Here is a 16503-nt window from a genome sequence, read left to right on the forward strand (position 1 = left end):
TTTCCATAGAATTGATCTTTTACCCAGTTCTAGGCTCACCATTGGAGGCAGTAGTGAGGATAGGCACAGGGGACTCCACCCGGCGTACACATAGTCCTCCTCCACTGTGCGGACTCAGCTCAAACAGGACTGTGAGGTATCTATCCGAGGTCTTCACCACTCGGAGGTTAGGTGGGGTTTCTACTGCTGTCACCTTTACATCAACAGCTAAAAATGAGAAGAAAAGAACATTCAGCAAAGTTTGATAGGACATTCTGGGGAGAGAGATATATATTCCACCTACAGCAGCCACACTGAAGCTCTTGGCTTGGGGATTTGGAGCTGGAGAGAGGCAATGTCTTTCGCCTTCAGGACCAGACCGCGGCTTACCACCGTTCAGTGCAGGGAACTTCCTTGGCAGTCCAGCATCACCCAGCACCATGGAGCAACCCTCAAATGTTCCAGGGACCATGGTATCATCCAGAAATCATGTTGATCGCCGCTAGTCATTTTACAGGTATTGCTACCCACTGTCCTGATCGGTTGTCACGAGGCAATTTGGTGCCACTCTACTCTGCCAGGATCCTGACCCTCCACAGCGGATTTGGGTTGTGTCACCTCCCATGGGCCTGGTGAGTGGGTGCAAGTCCAAACATTTTCCCCTAAGAGCATGCAGACACTGTTACCCTCTACTCATTCGCCTAAAGACTGTTGGGCAATACCCCTTTTCTATCCAATTCACTCTGCTGGTTGCCATTGCACAGCAATACCTTTGGGCCCTCTCATAGCTAGTTGAAAACCACAGAAAACCCTTACCTCAAGGACACCCCCTTTTCCCGTTAATGTAGCAATTTTTTTTTTATAAAATGGGGAACCCTTACCCAGGTTCCAAAATTGTGCTTTATTTTTCTTTGCCTGTGGCATCAGGGCTTAGAGTGAGCTCACTGACAAAGTCCTTTCTTGCCCTTCTTGCTCCTGGAATCATAGGTCTACCTAGGGTCTGTTAGCCCTACAGTTAGGTCCATTGTCACGGTAATTTTTTACCGACAACTTGCGGTATCCCTTACTGGACACATGGGTCAAGTTGAGAATCACCGCGGCTGGATCAGAAAGAAAGAGCCATAAGTTGTGTAGAATATGCAAGACTTGTTGCCAAAAGGGGAAAATATTTGGACATATCCAAAAAAATGTGAAGTATGGTGCTGACCTAGGTATTGAATCTCCAGCATAAAGCAAAGCTGGATGTTAAGAATTAGGGAGCCCAATACAAATCGCGTTCAAATTCTGTGTGCTTTCCAGATGCTTGCTACAAAGTGAAGATATATGGCCAATAAAAAGTATGCAGTTTTTTCCAATAAAAAAAAAAGAAGGGGAAGAAGATTTCCATATGGGCCCTTAACCTAAAACAGAGGTCTTCGAAGAGGGAGAGTTGTCTGCAAAAGCATGTGTGTTTTGAGAGGAAACGGAAAGAGTTGGAGAACTACAGCAGCTTCCATCTACTCAATGTGGAGTTTGTAAGAGCCAAGGGGTGTAGGAAAGTGGAAGTCCTAATCAAGTCCGAGTCCAGTCAGAGCTGAAAGGCCTTATGGACTCCCTGGACAAAGTCCCAAACTCAAAAAAACCATTAACTCAAAAGGGTGGGAAAGGTGGATACGAGAGAATTGGACACCTGTCAATGGAAGGACGACTAAGGGGAAAGATACCAAATCAGGTTCAAAGGAGACCCAAAGCGTGTAGGGGGAATGCCTAAACCAGTCAGTCAGTCACTCTAGTCATATGCACAGCAGTGCAGTATAAGTCAGGATTGGGGCAGCCAATGCCTCCCCTAGGTTTGGATCAATGTAGAAGGGTTCTTCTGAGATACAATTTCCTTTGCCATGCATATTTGATAAAAACTGCCCTGATCGTTCAAAAATATGCTTGTTTGTGCTATTTTACTTGGTAGAGCCTGTAAGAGATATAGGAGATGTGCTATGATGTTCATCTTAAGGACGTTGCATCTACCAATCCAAGAGACAGCTAGGTCTGCAGATAGGGAAGCCAGCAGAGGCTAGAAATGTAACTAGAAAAGAAGGTGGAGGTTAGAAGGGATTCTGGCTCCCGAGTACTGAATGGCTTGGAGGTTCCTACGAAATAGGAAGATGCTGCTAAGGTGAGAAATGGCCCCTGGAGCGAGAATGACATCAAGTGCTTCTGATTTGCAATTCAATATACATTTTATGTAGTTGAAAACACAGTATGCAGGTAGGGAGGTTTATAATGCCTTAAAGAATAGCACTTAGGCCCTTTTCACACAAGGCAGACACTTCAGTGGATCAGCTTGCTCAGATTGGGATCTGCCAGCTGATCCCCACTGAGCAAGCGTATGAATGGTCTGTGTTCGCTCTGATTATGCAGAGCGGACACAGCCCACTGTCCTCTATGGGCTGTCAGATGGAAACGGACCGCCTGTCCATTTCCATCCGACTATCATCTGATCAGCCAGAGAGATGGGGGAACGGATCCACACCTGACTTTTTGATGGACAGGATTGGATCGGATGCAGGCAAGTGTAAATGAACACATCTGTTTACCCCCGCCGCTCCATAGAGAGCAATGGAGCACCTGATCGGGTCCGCTTGAAAAACGGATAGGCAGACCCGATCGGTCCACTTGTGTGAAAGGGCCCATACTTGGACAAGGTCACTTTAAAAACGGTATTTGTTTCAGTCACCTAAAATTATTTACATGGCAGTTTCCTGTAACAGTAAAGAGTTTCCCAAAATGCTTACTTGCCTCATGCTTAGGGGGTAGGTGGAGCTGGGATCATAAATACCCGATTATACAATTCCCCCCTTTTTGCTGTATGGACCTGTGAATATTGATGTGTTTTACCATGACAACATCCCCAGCTGTAGGCTACATCAGGAGCAAGGGACATGTAGAGACTGAGCTTGGTCTTGCATTGCTTCCCAAACATGGAGTGTATTGCTACTCTTTTTATTACATCTCTATTTACAACACAATTGTTAGCTGGGCCACTACAGAAGAGAGGTTTTCACACTCTAATGGCCATTTTCTGGCCAGACTCTAATCCCTACATCCATGCTGTGTCCTGTAGTGGTACAGAGATGAGAGATAGGACCCAGAACATATGGTGGTGGACATAGTTACCTGCCAGACCTGGAAATGTTGAATGCTGGAGAGTCCAAAAGGAGACTGCAGAGCTTCAACAAAGCAAAAGACAGGAGACACAGGCCACCAGACAGGTCAATATAAAACCTCTTCTATTGCAAAGAACTTCCTATATATATATATATATATATATATATATATATATATATATATATATATATATACACACAGTCATGGCCGAAATTGTTGGCACCCTTGATATTTCTCCAGGAAATCATGTATTTCTCACGAAACGTATTGCATTAACACATGTTTTGCTATACACATGTTTATTCCCTTTGTGTGTATTGGGACAAAACAAAAAAAGGGAGGAAAGAAAGCAAATTCGACATAATGTCACACAAACCTCCAAAAATGGGCTGGACAAAAGTATTGGCACCCTTTCACAACTGCGGATAAATAAGAATGTTACAAGCATGTGATGCTCCTGTAAACTCACCTGGGGCAAGTAACAGGTGTGGGCAATATAGAAATCACACCTGAAAGCAGATAAAAAGGAGAGACGTTCACTTAACCTTTGCATTGTGTGTCTGTCTGTGCCACACTAAGCATGGACAACAGAAAGAGGAGACGAGAACTGTCTGAGGACCTGAGAACCAAAATTGTGGCAAAATATCAACAATCTCAAGGTTACAAGTCCATCTCCAGAGAACTAGATTTGCCTTTGTCCACAGTGCGCAACATTATCAAGAAGTTTGCAACCCATGGCACTGTAGCTAATCTCCCTGGTCGTGGACGGATGAGGAAAATTGATGAAAGATTGCAACGCAGAATAGTCCGGATGGTGGATAAGCAGCCCCAAACATGTTCCAAAGACATTCAAGCTGTCCTGCAGGCTCAGGGAGCATCAGTGTCAGCGCGAACTATCCGTCGACATTTAAATGAAATGAAACGCTATGGCAGGAGACCCAGGAGGACCCCACTGCTGACACAGAGACATAAAAAAGCAAGACTACAGTTTGCCAAAATGTACTTGAGTAAGCCAAAAGCCTTCTGGGAAAACGTCTTGTGGACAGATGAGACCAAGATAGAGCTTTTCGGTAAAGCACATCATTCTACTGTTTACCGAAAACGGAATGAGGCCTACAAAGAACAAAACACAGTACCTACGGTAAAATATGGTGGAGGTTCAATGATGTTTTGGGGTTGTTTTGCTGCCTCTGGCACTGGGTGCCTTGACTGTGTGCAAGGCATCATGAAATCTGAGGATTACCAAAGGATTTTGGGTCGCACTGTAGGGCCCAGTGTCAGAAAGCTGGGTTTGCGTCCAAGATCCTGGGTCTTCCAGCAGGACAATGACCCCAAACATACGTCAAAAAGCACTCAGAAATGGATGGCAAAGAAGCGCTGGAGAGTTCTGAAGTGGCCAGCAATGAGCCCAGATCTAAATCCCATTGAACACCTGTGGAGAGATCTTAAAATTGCTGTTGGGAAAAGGTGTCCTTCCAATAAGAGAGACCTGGAGCTGTTTGCAAAGGAAGAGTGGTCCAAAATTCCGGGTGAGAGGTGTCAGAAGCTTATTGATGGTTATAGGAAGCGACTGATTTCAGTTATGTTTTCCAAAGGGTGTGCAACCAAATATTAAGTTAAGGGTGCCAATACTTTTGTCCAGCCCATTTTTGGGGTTTTGTGTGACATTATGTCATATTTGCTTTTCTGCCTCTGTTTTATATTTGTTCCAATACATACAAAGGGAATAAACATGTGTATAGCAAAACATGTGTTAATGCAATACCTTTTTTGTGTGAAATACTTGATTTTCAGGAAAAATATCAAGGGTGCCAACAATTTCGGCCATGACTGTATATATATATATATATATATATATATATATATATTATAATATAATATAAAAAGGTGACTGACAAGGTCAATTCAAGGAGCTGTGTAAAGGATTGAGAACCGCACACTCATTTAATGGAACATTGACAGTCAAAGATTATCAGTGCCCTGCATTTTCCAGAATTTTTCTTACTCCTGCATATGCACAGTAACAGTGTCACTTCCCCAGTAAGTGCAGCCACTTCTATACTAACTCTGCTAAGAGCCACAATTACCTTTCCCAGGTTTCTCCTTGACTCGTGAGCCGGCAGGGCACTGCATTTCAACGTGTAGTTTGTCAGGTAAGACCATCTTCGCGTTTCCTAGAAAAACAAAATTTTACTTTTTTTTTTTTTTTAATTGGTTTAAATGCCAGGTGTCCTCCTATAAACAGGATTTGTACAACATAATGTATGTAAATGACAATAGATGACCGTCACATTTTATTTTGCAAAATTCCTGATTTCCCCCCTCTATTCTCACCTAGAAAAGAATCACACATGCTAAAAAAAAAAAAAAAAAAAAAAACACACACAACCTGTAAAACTACTGAATTGGCCCCATCCAAAAGTTTACATTAAAAACAGAGCATTTTATTTATACACATTTACAAATATATGCGCAAGCCGCAGTGCCCACTCCAAGAGACCTCTGTATATAGTACAGTCCTAACAATAAAATTTCCAGAGCCTCTATAGTAGGAGCACATATAAGAATGGATAGATTAAGGGCAGGTGTGCCTGGAGGGAGCCAACCTCTCCTTAAAAAGGCATAGGGACACACGTCATGCCCACCAAGAGCACAATGGAAGAAAAAAGACATTCAGTGCATCCCAATTTATCCAGCTGTACAAAAAAGTGGCAACCACCCCAACCTATAACTGGCCTTTGAAGCAAGGTGCACATGGAAAGGCAATGCACATCACAAACAAAGGACTTCACAGCACACTTACCAGCCAGCCTGCAAAACGACTGAATAAGCCCTAACAGTTCACGTTATGAAATATAGAGCTAGGACTGCAGTATATACAGAGGTCCCTTGGTGTGGGCACTGAGGCTTATGCGTATATTTGCAAGTGTGTGCAAACAAAAACACTGTTTTTAAACGTAAACGGTCAGGTCCAATTTGGTTGTTTTGCAGGCTGGTTGGCAAGTATGCTGGGAAATCCTGTGTTTACAATGTGCATTGCCCTTCCATGTGCACCTTGCTGTAAAACGCCAGTTATAGGTTGGGGTGGTTCCCACTTTTTTGTACAGGAGAATGCCACGTTACCTGGCTTCTGCAGCCATCTAAGCTATCCACAATATGAAGTAGCAATAGTGAGCACTTTCAGTTATAGCAGCTGATACACTCAGGTAACCACGTAAAAACCACCGATATATAGTAAATAGTAATAAAGTGAGTAAGGAGTAATAAGATATCCACATCACATATCCTAGGAGACTTCTGCTGAGGTACAACACAAAGCTGAAAGCGGGGAGGACCTAGCTGTGGTGGAGAACAAGCCTGGAGACACATCAGGGGGCTGGCTGTCCAAATCAGAAAAGACCGCCAACCCGATGACAGAGGAAGATGGCAGCACAGCAATGTTCGACTTGCACAACAGTGGAATGATGGATGACAGCACATCCAGGCTGGATTTACTGGGCGAGTAAAAGTGTAATATATATCACATATACACACTTATTTTATATAAAAAAAGGGCATATCGCAGTTATAAAAAGGATGTTCACAGCTGAGCTACTCAATGGATCCTCATATTTCCCAGGGCAGTAGTCACAGACTTCAAAACCAGTCTTCGTTCTGCAAATTGCAGATACTGTAGAGCAGAGGTGAGGGAATACATTCTCCTACAACACATGGCCTAAAAGTCTTTCCTCAGACCTATACTCTTTTGTGAAGCCTGAGCCAGGCCTACACAATTACCAGGAGGATGCATACAGCCCTCTGGTCACAGCACCAAGATTTCCTAACTCCAGCAGTGAGGTCTCTTCTTCCAAGTGCTAAGCTTCTCCCACCTGCTGTGGCCTGTACAAATGAATCTCCTTTAACTAGGTGAATGTATGAGCGAGTGCTTATATGGACTTTTGTACAAATGTGAACTGATAGAGCCACTGAAACAGGACTTGCACATAGTTCCATGTAGAGAACAGAGCATTATGATTGTCTTCGAAAAACATTGAAGGAAAAAAAAAAAAAAAAATTTCCATACCAAAGAAATGCAGCTGTAGGTGAAGACGTGCTACTGGTGGTTAGGCCAGGATCTACAGCGGAGAGAAATCCTATATATTTTACAAGCACTGGCAGTTATATCATACCAGTAGCATAGTTTATTATACCTGCCCCCCCCCCATTGCAATGAGTCAGGGCCTCAGGTTTATTCCCACACTCATAGCCTGACTCAAGAGTTCCCTCCACCTAGACCCCTCAACACTCCTAGCACCTCCTCTGTACCAAAATCTGCACCCCTCAAAATGGTTCAACTTTCTTCACTTGATATACCCGGAGTGTAATATCCATGACATCAAACACAAATGGTTATTGTACTCTGTAATTGTTACCTACTGGCCCTCATGACCAGAGGCAAGGAATATCTTGTTATTGTCTTGCATATGTCCTGATTTTGAATATGTAAACCCTTAAATAAAATACTTCAAAGAAAATCTGCAGCCCTCGACCTCCACAGCACTCCCAACTTTGCAATTTAATCAGAAGCAAGATGAATAGGTTCACTGAAAGAAATGTTCATAATGCTCAAGGTGAGTGGCTCATCACAGGCTCCACTGCAAAATCTCCGAGTGCCCATCTGGCTTACTGCACAATGGCAAATCAGCCTGAAAAGGAAATTATTCACCACACTTGGGGTGCAACAACTTTTATTAAAAACAGCAGCAGGGGTACCATGCACATTTTGTGGTGAAAAGCACATTTTTAAAGAAATATGAAAAGAAGGCATTTGATCAAGGCTGGCTACACAAATTGATAAACGCAGTAATTATGATCATTCTTCCAGTGCTGGAGGTGCGGAGAGCTAGGTGGTTCGCATCTCCATCTGTAGTGGTCCTGCCCTTGGATCAGACCATTCTGGAAGTCAATCCTTCACTTAAGCCACCTAATTATGGGAGGACAATGGCCAGAGGTTTCTCTTCTTTTCTTGATCCCAGAATCTAGTAAAAGTATCAGAGAGGTATCTTGATTTCTCATCCTAGCTGGGAATGCCCTGATCTCCAGGGCATTGGAAATCCTCCACTGTCCCCACAATCAGGGGTTGGGTAACTGAACCATAATAGGAGGATGGAAGAGCTACTTGCTGGTGCCACTGAAATTTAAAAAAAAAATAAAAAAAATTTAGAGACTTGTGGTTTGTGTGGATAGAGTTCTCCACATCACCCAAACTACTACCTTTCCTTGGTTAACTGATGATCTTCTTTTCACCTCTTAGCTCGATTTGGTCACACCCCCCCCCCCCCCCCCACCAGACACTTCACCCGTTCTAACATCCTTGCTCGCCTTTTATGCTCTTCCCACCGTGGTTAATCCTGACTCCAGTAGATATTTTCCCTTTAGGAATTTGTATCCTCACTACCACAGAGTTGGAGCTTGGTCTGGAGGCCTTCCCCAGCCTAGTCAACTACTTATCCACTCCTGCTGCTGTTCAAGAGGTAACTTGAACCTGCTACCTTTCAGATTCCCATCAACATGCTAATCCTCCCTCCCCCGGGACCTACCAAATATTACAGTGTGGTGCTGATGGGTGTAGATTACCTATTTTTTGTATTGACATGAATATCAAAGATACTGTATGTTTGTACCGGATTCTATGTGCCAAAAATGCAGTAAAAAAAAAAAAAATTATATATATTTGGTTGTTTTTTTTTCTCCATTCATTCTTGTACAACAATTCTGGCATCCAGAGAGTCCTGATGGTATTCACCTTTCAGTTGGGCATATTGCAACTCCACAACTCAATAGAACAACTTTTAGGCAAGTGTGTTATATACATATATTGGCATGAAATTCTTCTTACACAAAATTCTTTAAAATTAAAAAGCATTTTAGAGTCAACTCCAACCATGACATTCACAAACCCATTTTGTATGGTTGCTAAACTCAACAAATGTCCATTATATAGATTTTGTTATGGAAGAGTAGATTCTTTTAGGGGTTGATGTTCCAGTAAGTACACAAAAGCACAAGATCCTCTTTTGAACAAATGTACCCAGCCCAAGTGCAAAATGATGACAACTACTTCCATCCGGCTCTTTGTAGAGTCCATTAATAGGATGTGGGACTTACTCAAAGGAATTCCCTAAACCTTTCACGTAAGCAACTTTCCTCAGAAAAAAAAAAAAAAAAGGCTAGGAATTGTAATTAAACAATCTGCAATTTTATGAGCATTCCTGGATGGGAACTCTATGGAAACATTTCTTGACACCAATTGTGAATTTACACAGCTAATGGTACTCTGCAGATCACAAATGGCCAACAATGCACCAAAGCATTTCAATCTACTAAAAAGACACACCTAAACATATAGTGGCATAATCCAGTCAAACAATAATATTTTACATTCAAACACAGAGAACACCATCTACTAGCTAAATCTGGGTTTATTTATTTCAGTTCATTTCCTGGAAGTTCACAATCTGTAGATCACAGTATGTCATTGAATAACCCTGGATCTGAGCAATACGGAGTCAAGTCTAAGCACTGCCCTCTCCATCAATCCAAGGCCACTGCAGCCTCAGCTATGCCCACTGGAACATTAGAGGGAGGTTGTACAACACAGTCTTGTGATAATGGGTTGCTGTACCGTGACCACCCAAATGTCTGTTTAAAGGCTTACATCACCGGGTGTATTGTCAGATCTTCTCATGCTTCTAGTACAGGATTGTCATTTCACCGGCTCCTTACCAAAAGCTGCTCTTGTACATGGGTATTTCATTCTTTCAAATGAAATGCATTTACTTTAAACAACAACTCCACTTTTGTTGAGAAAATAAAACAACCCCCTCTGGGTGATCAATTTACATTGCAAGAACAAAAAACACAGACTTTGCTGATTCTAACTTGTTTTGCTTTGAAGAAATAGCTGTTTTACCATGTCCTTTGCAGACACACTGGAATGCACCAGATAACGAACCAGACCCTTTAATTCAGAATCCAAAGTATTCTAAACAAATTTACAGAATCTGTATCCCTTCAGAACTATTTAACCCTTGGGGATTATCCCACCAAAAACAGAAATTCGTATTGCAGGCCATGTCTAAGGCTAGGTTCACATTATGTGTGGCTTTGCCGGCCACGGTTTGCGCGGGCACGGCCGCCATGTCTCATGAAAAGCAGGTAAAAAGGTCCCTGCACTATTTTTTGGAATCGCAGCCCGCACGGGAACTGCAAGTACAGTATGAGTCTCACTGCAGGTACAATTTCCAGTGTCACCAGCGTGCCATTAGAATTATTGGCACCTACCCGCATTTCACTATGCGGGTGGTTGCAGCTGCTGGAAGAGGAAGGTCCTGCAGCGACAACCACCCACACAGGTGTGAACCAAGGCTAAAAATGCATGTGTCCGGGAAAATGAAAGTCAGTAAACCAAATCATACAAACAGAATAACCACCAGTGTACAGAACACCTCTAGGCTGACAGGCTGCATCAAATTTTACAGAAAATTAGAGTGGCTGCAGATTGAGAAGAAAAAGGTAATAGGCAGCACAGTGGCCAAATGGTTAGTACTTCCGCCTATCAGTAATAGGGTCATTGGTTCGAATCGTAACCACGGCACCACCTGCCTGGAGTTTGCATGTTCTCCCTGTGCCTGCGTGGGTTTCCCGTTTCCTCCCACACTCCAAAGACATAAGTTAACTGGCTCCTGTCTAAATTGCACCTTAGCATGTGTACGTATGCAAGTTAGGGACCTTAGATTGTGTGCCCCTTGAGGGTTAGGGACTGATGGGAATGTACAATATATATATGTAAAGCTCTGTGTAAATTGATGGTGCTATACAAGTACAACACCACCGACAAGCAGCCAGAAGCACAAATGACAGAACTAGGGTCTCTTCTGTTATAAAACCCTACTCATCAGCCTTTGTTTTTTCCAGAACTGAGTTTAATTCCACTTCATACAAGAGGAATTTTGATGGTTGTCCAAGATTATACCACATCATTTGTGTATGATATATATATATATATATATATATATATAAATAAATAAAAAGCACAGCAATGCCAAATCTTTATAAACCAGACTGCCATCACAGAAAGTGAGCCTCTTCCTTAGTAGGGTTTTCTTGATCAGGCCTAAGGAATGTCACTCTGCAACAGGAAGGTCCATAATTACAGAGCAATGTCAAAGGAGAGTGCTTTTACTAGATGCTTTTCTATGTTTACTCAACTGGTTTCTCAGGCAAGTGGGACATGTACACAATTTTAAAAGACCCCTAGCAGTTGCTGCACGTTACTGGGGGATGGGATGGGATGGGATGCCCCTACCAACTAAAGCCTAGTACACTTGATCAGAAAAATCAGATGAAGAAATACTGCTTTTGAAGCGATCATACAATAATTATTTGTTCATAGACTGCTTTCATCCAAAATTATGCAAAAGGATCAAAAACATGAAAATTTTTGGATGATACCAGATCACATGATTTTCATTCAATCAGTACAGTAGTCCTCTGAATCTCTGCTCAGAAACTAAAAGCATACATTACAGTACACTAAGCCCTGGTTCATACTGATGCAGTGCGGAATTCACAGAATTTTCTGTGCAAATTCCGCATCGCATCAGAATCACACCCCGTTCATGCGAACTGCTGCAGGTGCGTATGCTAACTTAAGTTAACACCACCCCGAAAGCGGTCCGCAAAACTCTGATGTACAGAATCGGATCACATAGGTGTGAATACCCAATGCGATCCGATTCTACTGCGGACCCAAAAAAAAAAAAAAAAAAAAAAGTCCTGAACCTTTTGGTGCGATGCGATTAGAGCCATACAAAACGTATGGCTCCAATCACACAAATCGCACTTGTTTTGCACAAGAATGTGGTGCAGTTTCTGTGCGAATCACATGCAATACAACCGCACCGCATATATGTGAACCCAGGCTTAAAATCAAATAACATTGCTACCCTTTGGTATTAAAGCTTTAAAGTCCTCAATCTTCTTTAATATTTTTAGCTGGCCAAACAAGTAACATATTGCAGCTGACCAAACCTTCGATGTGGTGGCTGCATTAGTTTTCAGTCAATTTGCATGTAGTAAATCACCCCCTTGCATCCAAGTCTAGGTTCACACGTAAGCGTTTACCGCAGCGTTTTGCAGAAACGCACTACAGTCCATGTAACATGATTTCCTATGGGACATTCACATCTCCGCATTTTCGGAAAGGGTCAGTTTAAAAAAAAATATATAAAAAAAAAGTTGCATTTTTGGTTCCATAGAATTCAATGAAAATGCTGCAGAAAAGCATGTAGTGCGTTTGACGAGTTTTAATCTGCCTAGCAACAAGTTAAAAAAAAAAAAAACACCCCCCGCAAAAATGCGCAGCAGAAATGGATCAAAACGCAAAGTGCATAGATGTGAACCAGGCCTACTGCAGCTCTTCTTTTTTGTGGTGCAATCAGCCATGCAGAGTGACTTCAGGACAGTCTGGGACTGGCAGGATTCCACATGACCCATGGATTTTGCCCAGGAGAATGGTGTTCTGTGTAGCTGCCAGCTTGCTTATCAAAGCATGGTCTTAAATAATTAGCAAATGATTAAGCCCAAATGGACATCATTACCAAGGGAGGACGGAATTCAGTGAATTTCTGCAGCCCAGATCCACTGCTTGAGAGTAAAGCCGCATTCACATGGATGGTGGGTAAAGCAGGGCAAATAGTCAGGGGAGTGTTAGAGAACTGGAAAAGCATTGTACAGGGGGTCAGTAGGGCAAAGGACAGTGGGTTAACAGGGCAAAGGATAAAAAGGTCAGCATGGGAGTGTAAGGGAACTGGAAAAGCATTGTACAGGGGGTCAGCAGGGCAAAGGATGAAAGGTCAGCAGGGGAGCATAAGGGAACTGGAAAAGCATTGTACAGGGGGTCAGCAGGGCAAAGGATGAAAGGTCAGCAGGGGAGCGTAAGGGAACAGGAAAAGCATTGCACAGGGGGTCAGCAGGGCAAAGGATGGAAGGTCAGCAGGGGAGCGTAAGGGAACAGGAAAAGCATTGCACAGGGGGTCAGCAGGGCAAAGGATGGAAGGTCAGCAGGGGAGCGTAAGGGAACAGGAAAAGCATTGCACAGGGGGTCAGCAGGGCAAACGATGGAAGGTCAGCAGGGGAGCGTAAGGGAACAGGAAAAGCATTGCACAGGGGGTCAGCAGGGCAAAGGATGGAAGGTCAGCAGGGGAGCGTAAGGGAACAGGAAAAGCATTGCACAGGGGGTCAGCAGGGCAATGGATGGAAGGTCCGCAGGGGAGCGTAAGGGAACAGGAAAAGCATTGCACAGGGGGTCAGCAGGGCAAAGGATGGAAGGTCAGCAGGGGAGCGTAAGGGAACAGGAAAAGCATTGCACAGGGGGTCAGCAGGGCACAGAATGGAAGGTCAGCAGGGGAGCGTAAGGGAACTGGAAAAGCATTGTACAGGGGGTCAGCAGGGCAATGGATGGAAGGTCCACAGGGGAGCGTAAGGGAACTGGAAAAGCATTGTACAGGGGGTCAGCAGGGCAAAGGATTGAAGGTCAGCAGGGCAGAGGTCGGAAGGTCAGAAGGGGAGTGTAAAGGAACTGAAGAAGCATTGTACAGGGGGTCAGCAGGGCAGAGGACAGGGGGTTAACAGGACAAAGGATGGAAGGTCAGAAGTCAGCAGGGTCACCTGGGCGGGGGGCACAACAAATCTGGGTGTACGCAGCCCATCCCCAGCACCCACTTAGATCCTGCCATGGTTGTCTCCCTTAGATGGAGTGTGTTGGGACATAAGAGGGGAGGCGTTTTATAGTACATGGTGATAGCTAGAAACAAAGCTGATCACTTTCTGTGATGTGTACCTCTATCGGTTAGATAACAGTCCAGAGGCACACATCCCAGAATCTTACAAGATTTCTGGATGGACTAACAGCTTTTTTTTTTTTTTTTTGCATTTGTTGAGCAGATACTGCATAAAGCTGTCCATGGTCTATGAAACAGACTGAAAAGGAGTCATATAAGAGTTTCCATGTACTTTAATTTTCTTTAGAAAGGTGCCACAGCCTGAGTAGAAAAGTCTGTCTCCTGCCAGCATGCTGTACAGCAGTCTGTCTCAACCAGGGTGCCTTGACAAAATGTCAGATCTCTGCAGAGAGCCCACTGCTTCCATACAGAGAGCAACAGTCCTTTTCTGCAGCATGCTGGCAGGGGACTCGCTATGGCTGCTTTCTAAAGAAAATGAATAGACATACTTTGTTTTGACACAACTGGGTTATATTTAAATCTAAAACCGACAGTGGTGAAATAATGAACAGCAATGAATTCCTAACAGGACAGCAATATTATTGTTTATACGATTTGAAAATAAAAATCAACTTATGGTATCACCACCCTCATCTAATTTTTAATTATTGTTTGTCCTCAGATCTCACCCCTTCCCCCTGAAGTCCCTATAGAATCCTGACATTAGGAAGCAGACAACTAAATCGCTGTCACATGGCTCCCCCTCCCTTCCCACAGATCAGGCAGTCTTTACTGCGATCAATGCACCATGACCAAGAAGAGGATTTTAAAACCATATCCAGTGAACCATGATCTCCTCCTTCCACTGAGCACTATGAATGATCCATCAGTCGGAAACTCCTGTCCACCATGCTGACAGATACTAGGAAGGGAAATATTGGCATTACTGACAACTACTGATCATCTACAGCAAGCCATTCTCTGCTGTATTATGGAGAGGCAATGTGTGATGACCCCAAACAACCAATGGGAACCTTCCCGTCCTGACCAGAGGGGAGAGCAAGCAGAGGGCGGCCGGTCTTTGCACACATTTATAAAAGCACACATTTCTGGGAAGGGGCCGTTGTATGGAAAGGTGTCCTGATTGTACAATTCAGGATTCCATGTCAGCCTATCTATTCCGCTCAGCTTCTAGTGGAAGTTGTACATGTTACCTGGAAATTTTTTAATGGCATGCTAACTTTTCTGTAAATGTAATAAAAATGTAAAGTAAAATAAAAATAAATATTTAAAAATGGGAAACAAAAAAACAAAACAAAAAACAAACAAATATACAATGTTCAGTGTCTTTCACAACAGTATTGTGAGCTTAGATAAAACACTTGAGTGGTTAATGGTCTCTGGAAATCTTACAATTATACTTACATTTGGATGCAGCAGATATCAAACTAGATGGCAGTATAACAGATAGATCTGTGCACTGATATCGCATACATTAGTACATAGCCGAGTGGTATAGCACAGATATTCCACACATTAGTACACAGAGTGGTGTAGCACTCATTAGTACATGTGGTGTAGCACTGATCTCCCATACATTAGTACATGTGGTGTAGCACGGATATCCCGTACATTAGTACATGTGGTGTAGCACGGATATCCCGTACATTAGTACATGTGGTGTAGCACGGATATCCCGTACATTAGTACATGTGGTGTAGCACGGATATCCCGTACATTAGTACATGTGGTGTAGCACGGATATCCCGTACATTAGGTGTAGCACTGATATCCATACATTAGTACATTTGGTGTAGCACTGATATCCATACATTAGTACATGTGGTGTAGCACTGATATCCCACACATTAGTACATGTGGTGTAGCACTGATATCCATACATTAGTACATTTGGTGTAGCACTGATATCCATACATTAGTACATTTGGTGTAGCACTGATATCCGTACATTTGGTGAAGCACTGATATCCCATACATTAGTACATGTGGTGTAGCACCGATATCCCATACATTAGTACATGTGGTGTAGCACCGATATCCCATACATTAGTACATGTGGTGTAGCACTGATATCTCATACTCATTGGTACATGTGGTGTAACACTGATATCCCATACATTAGTATGTGGTGTAGCACTGATATCCCATACTCACTGGTACATACCCAAGTGGTGTAGCCCTCCACAGCCATTCTCCGAGCCCCTGGACGCTCCTCCAGGTCTGTTCTTGATCTGGATCCGGAGGGTAGAAGTATAACTCATCCTTTGGCGTGTCCTGCTCATTCAGTAGAGTGTGTGCGGTGTGTCTAATCAGATCTCAGTGGACTGTCAGTGCACACCCAGTCTGCCTGCTGCTCTCAGCGGAGCTAGTTATAGTAGGTGAAGGGAGGGCAGCGCTCACCACCAAGACATGGAAACACATCACAGGAGACCTGGTGGAGCTAATCAGTGGTGTCATTCCCTGGGGGCACTCACTGCACACATTGCCATGTAGTCTGCTACTAATAGGGGCAGGAGGAGCTACCAGCACAATTCAAAGGGATCCCTTTGTGTTTCAGCTATATACAATAAACAAACACTATACACAAACATCAAAC

The 16503-nt window shown here is 43.4% G+C and overlaps 1 protein-coding gene across 2 annotated transcripts in view; it reads right to left on the bottom strand.

Annotated features, from left to right (window-relative positions):
• Nucleotides 1-16281, bottom strand: part of LOC149464580 (myosin light chain kinase, smooth muscle-like) — a 53672-nt gene extending 37391 nt beyond the window's left edge. For both annotated transcript variants that reach the window (XM_089674585.1, XM_089674584.1), the window contains exons 1-3: nt 16072-16281; nt 5211-5297; nt 40-207 (exon numbers count right to left, since the gene is read on the bottom strand). In XM_089674585.1, the coding sequence (XP_089530711.1) occupies nt 40-207; nt 5211-5297; nt 16072-16189 (373 nt within the window). In that variant the 5' untranslated portion in view covers nt 16190-16281. The remainder of the gene's footprint in view (nt 1-39; nt 208-5210; nt 5298-16071) is intronic.
• Between the last annotated feature and the right edge of the window lie 222 nt (nt 16282-16503).

Source organism: Staurois parvus, unplaced genomic scaffold (genome assembly GCF_062004578.1).
Source record: "Staurois parvus isolate SC_StPar_1 unplaced genomic scaffold, SC_StPar_1.0 ptg000151l, whole genome shotgun sequence".
Taxonomy (NCBI): domain Eukaryota; kingdom Metazoa; phylum Chordata; class Amphibia; order Anura; family Ranidae; genus Staurois; species Staurois parvus.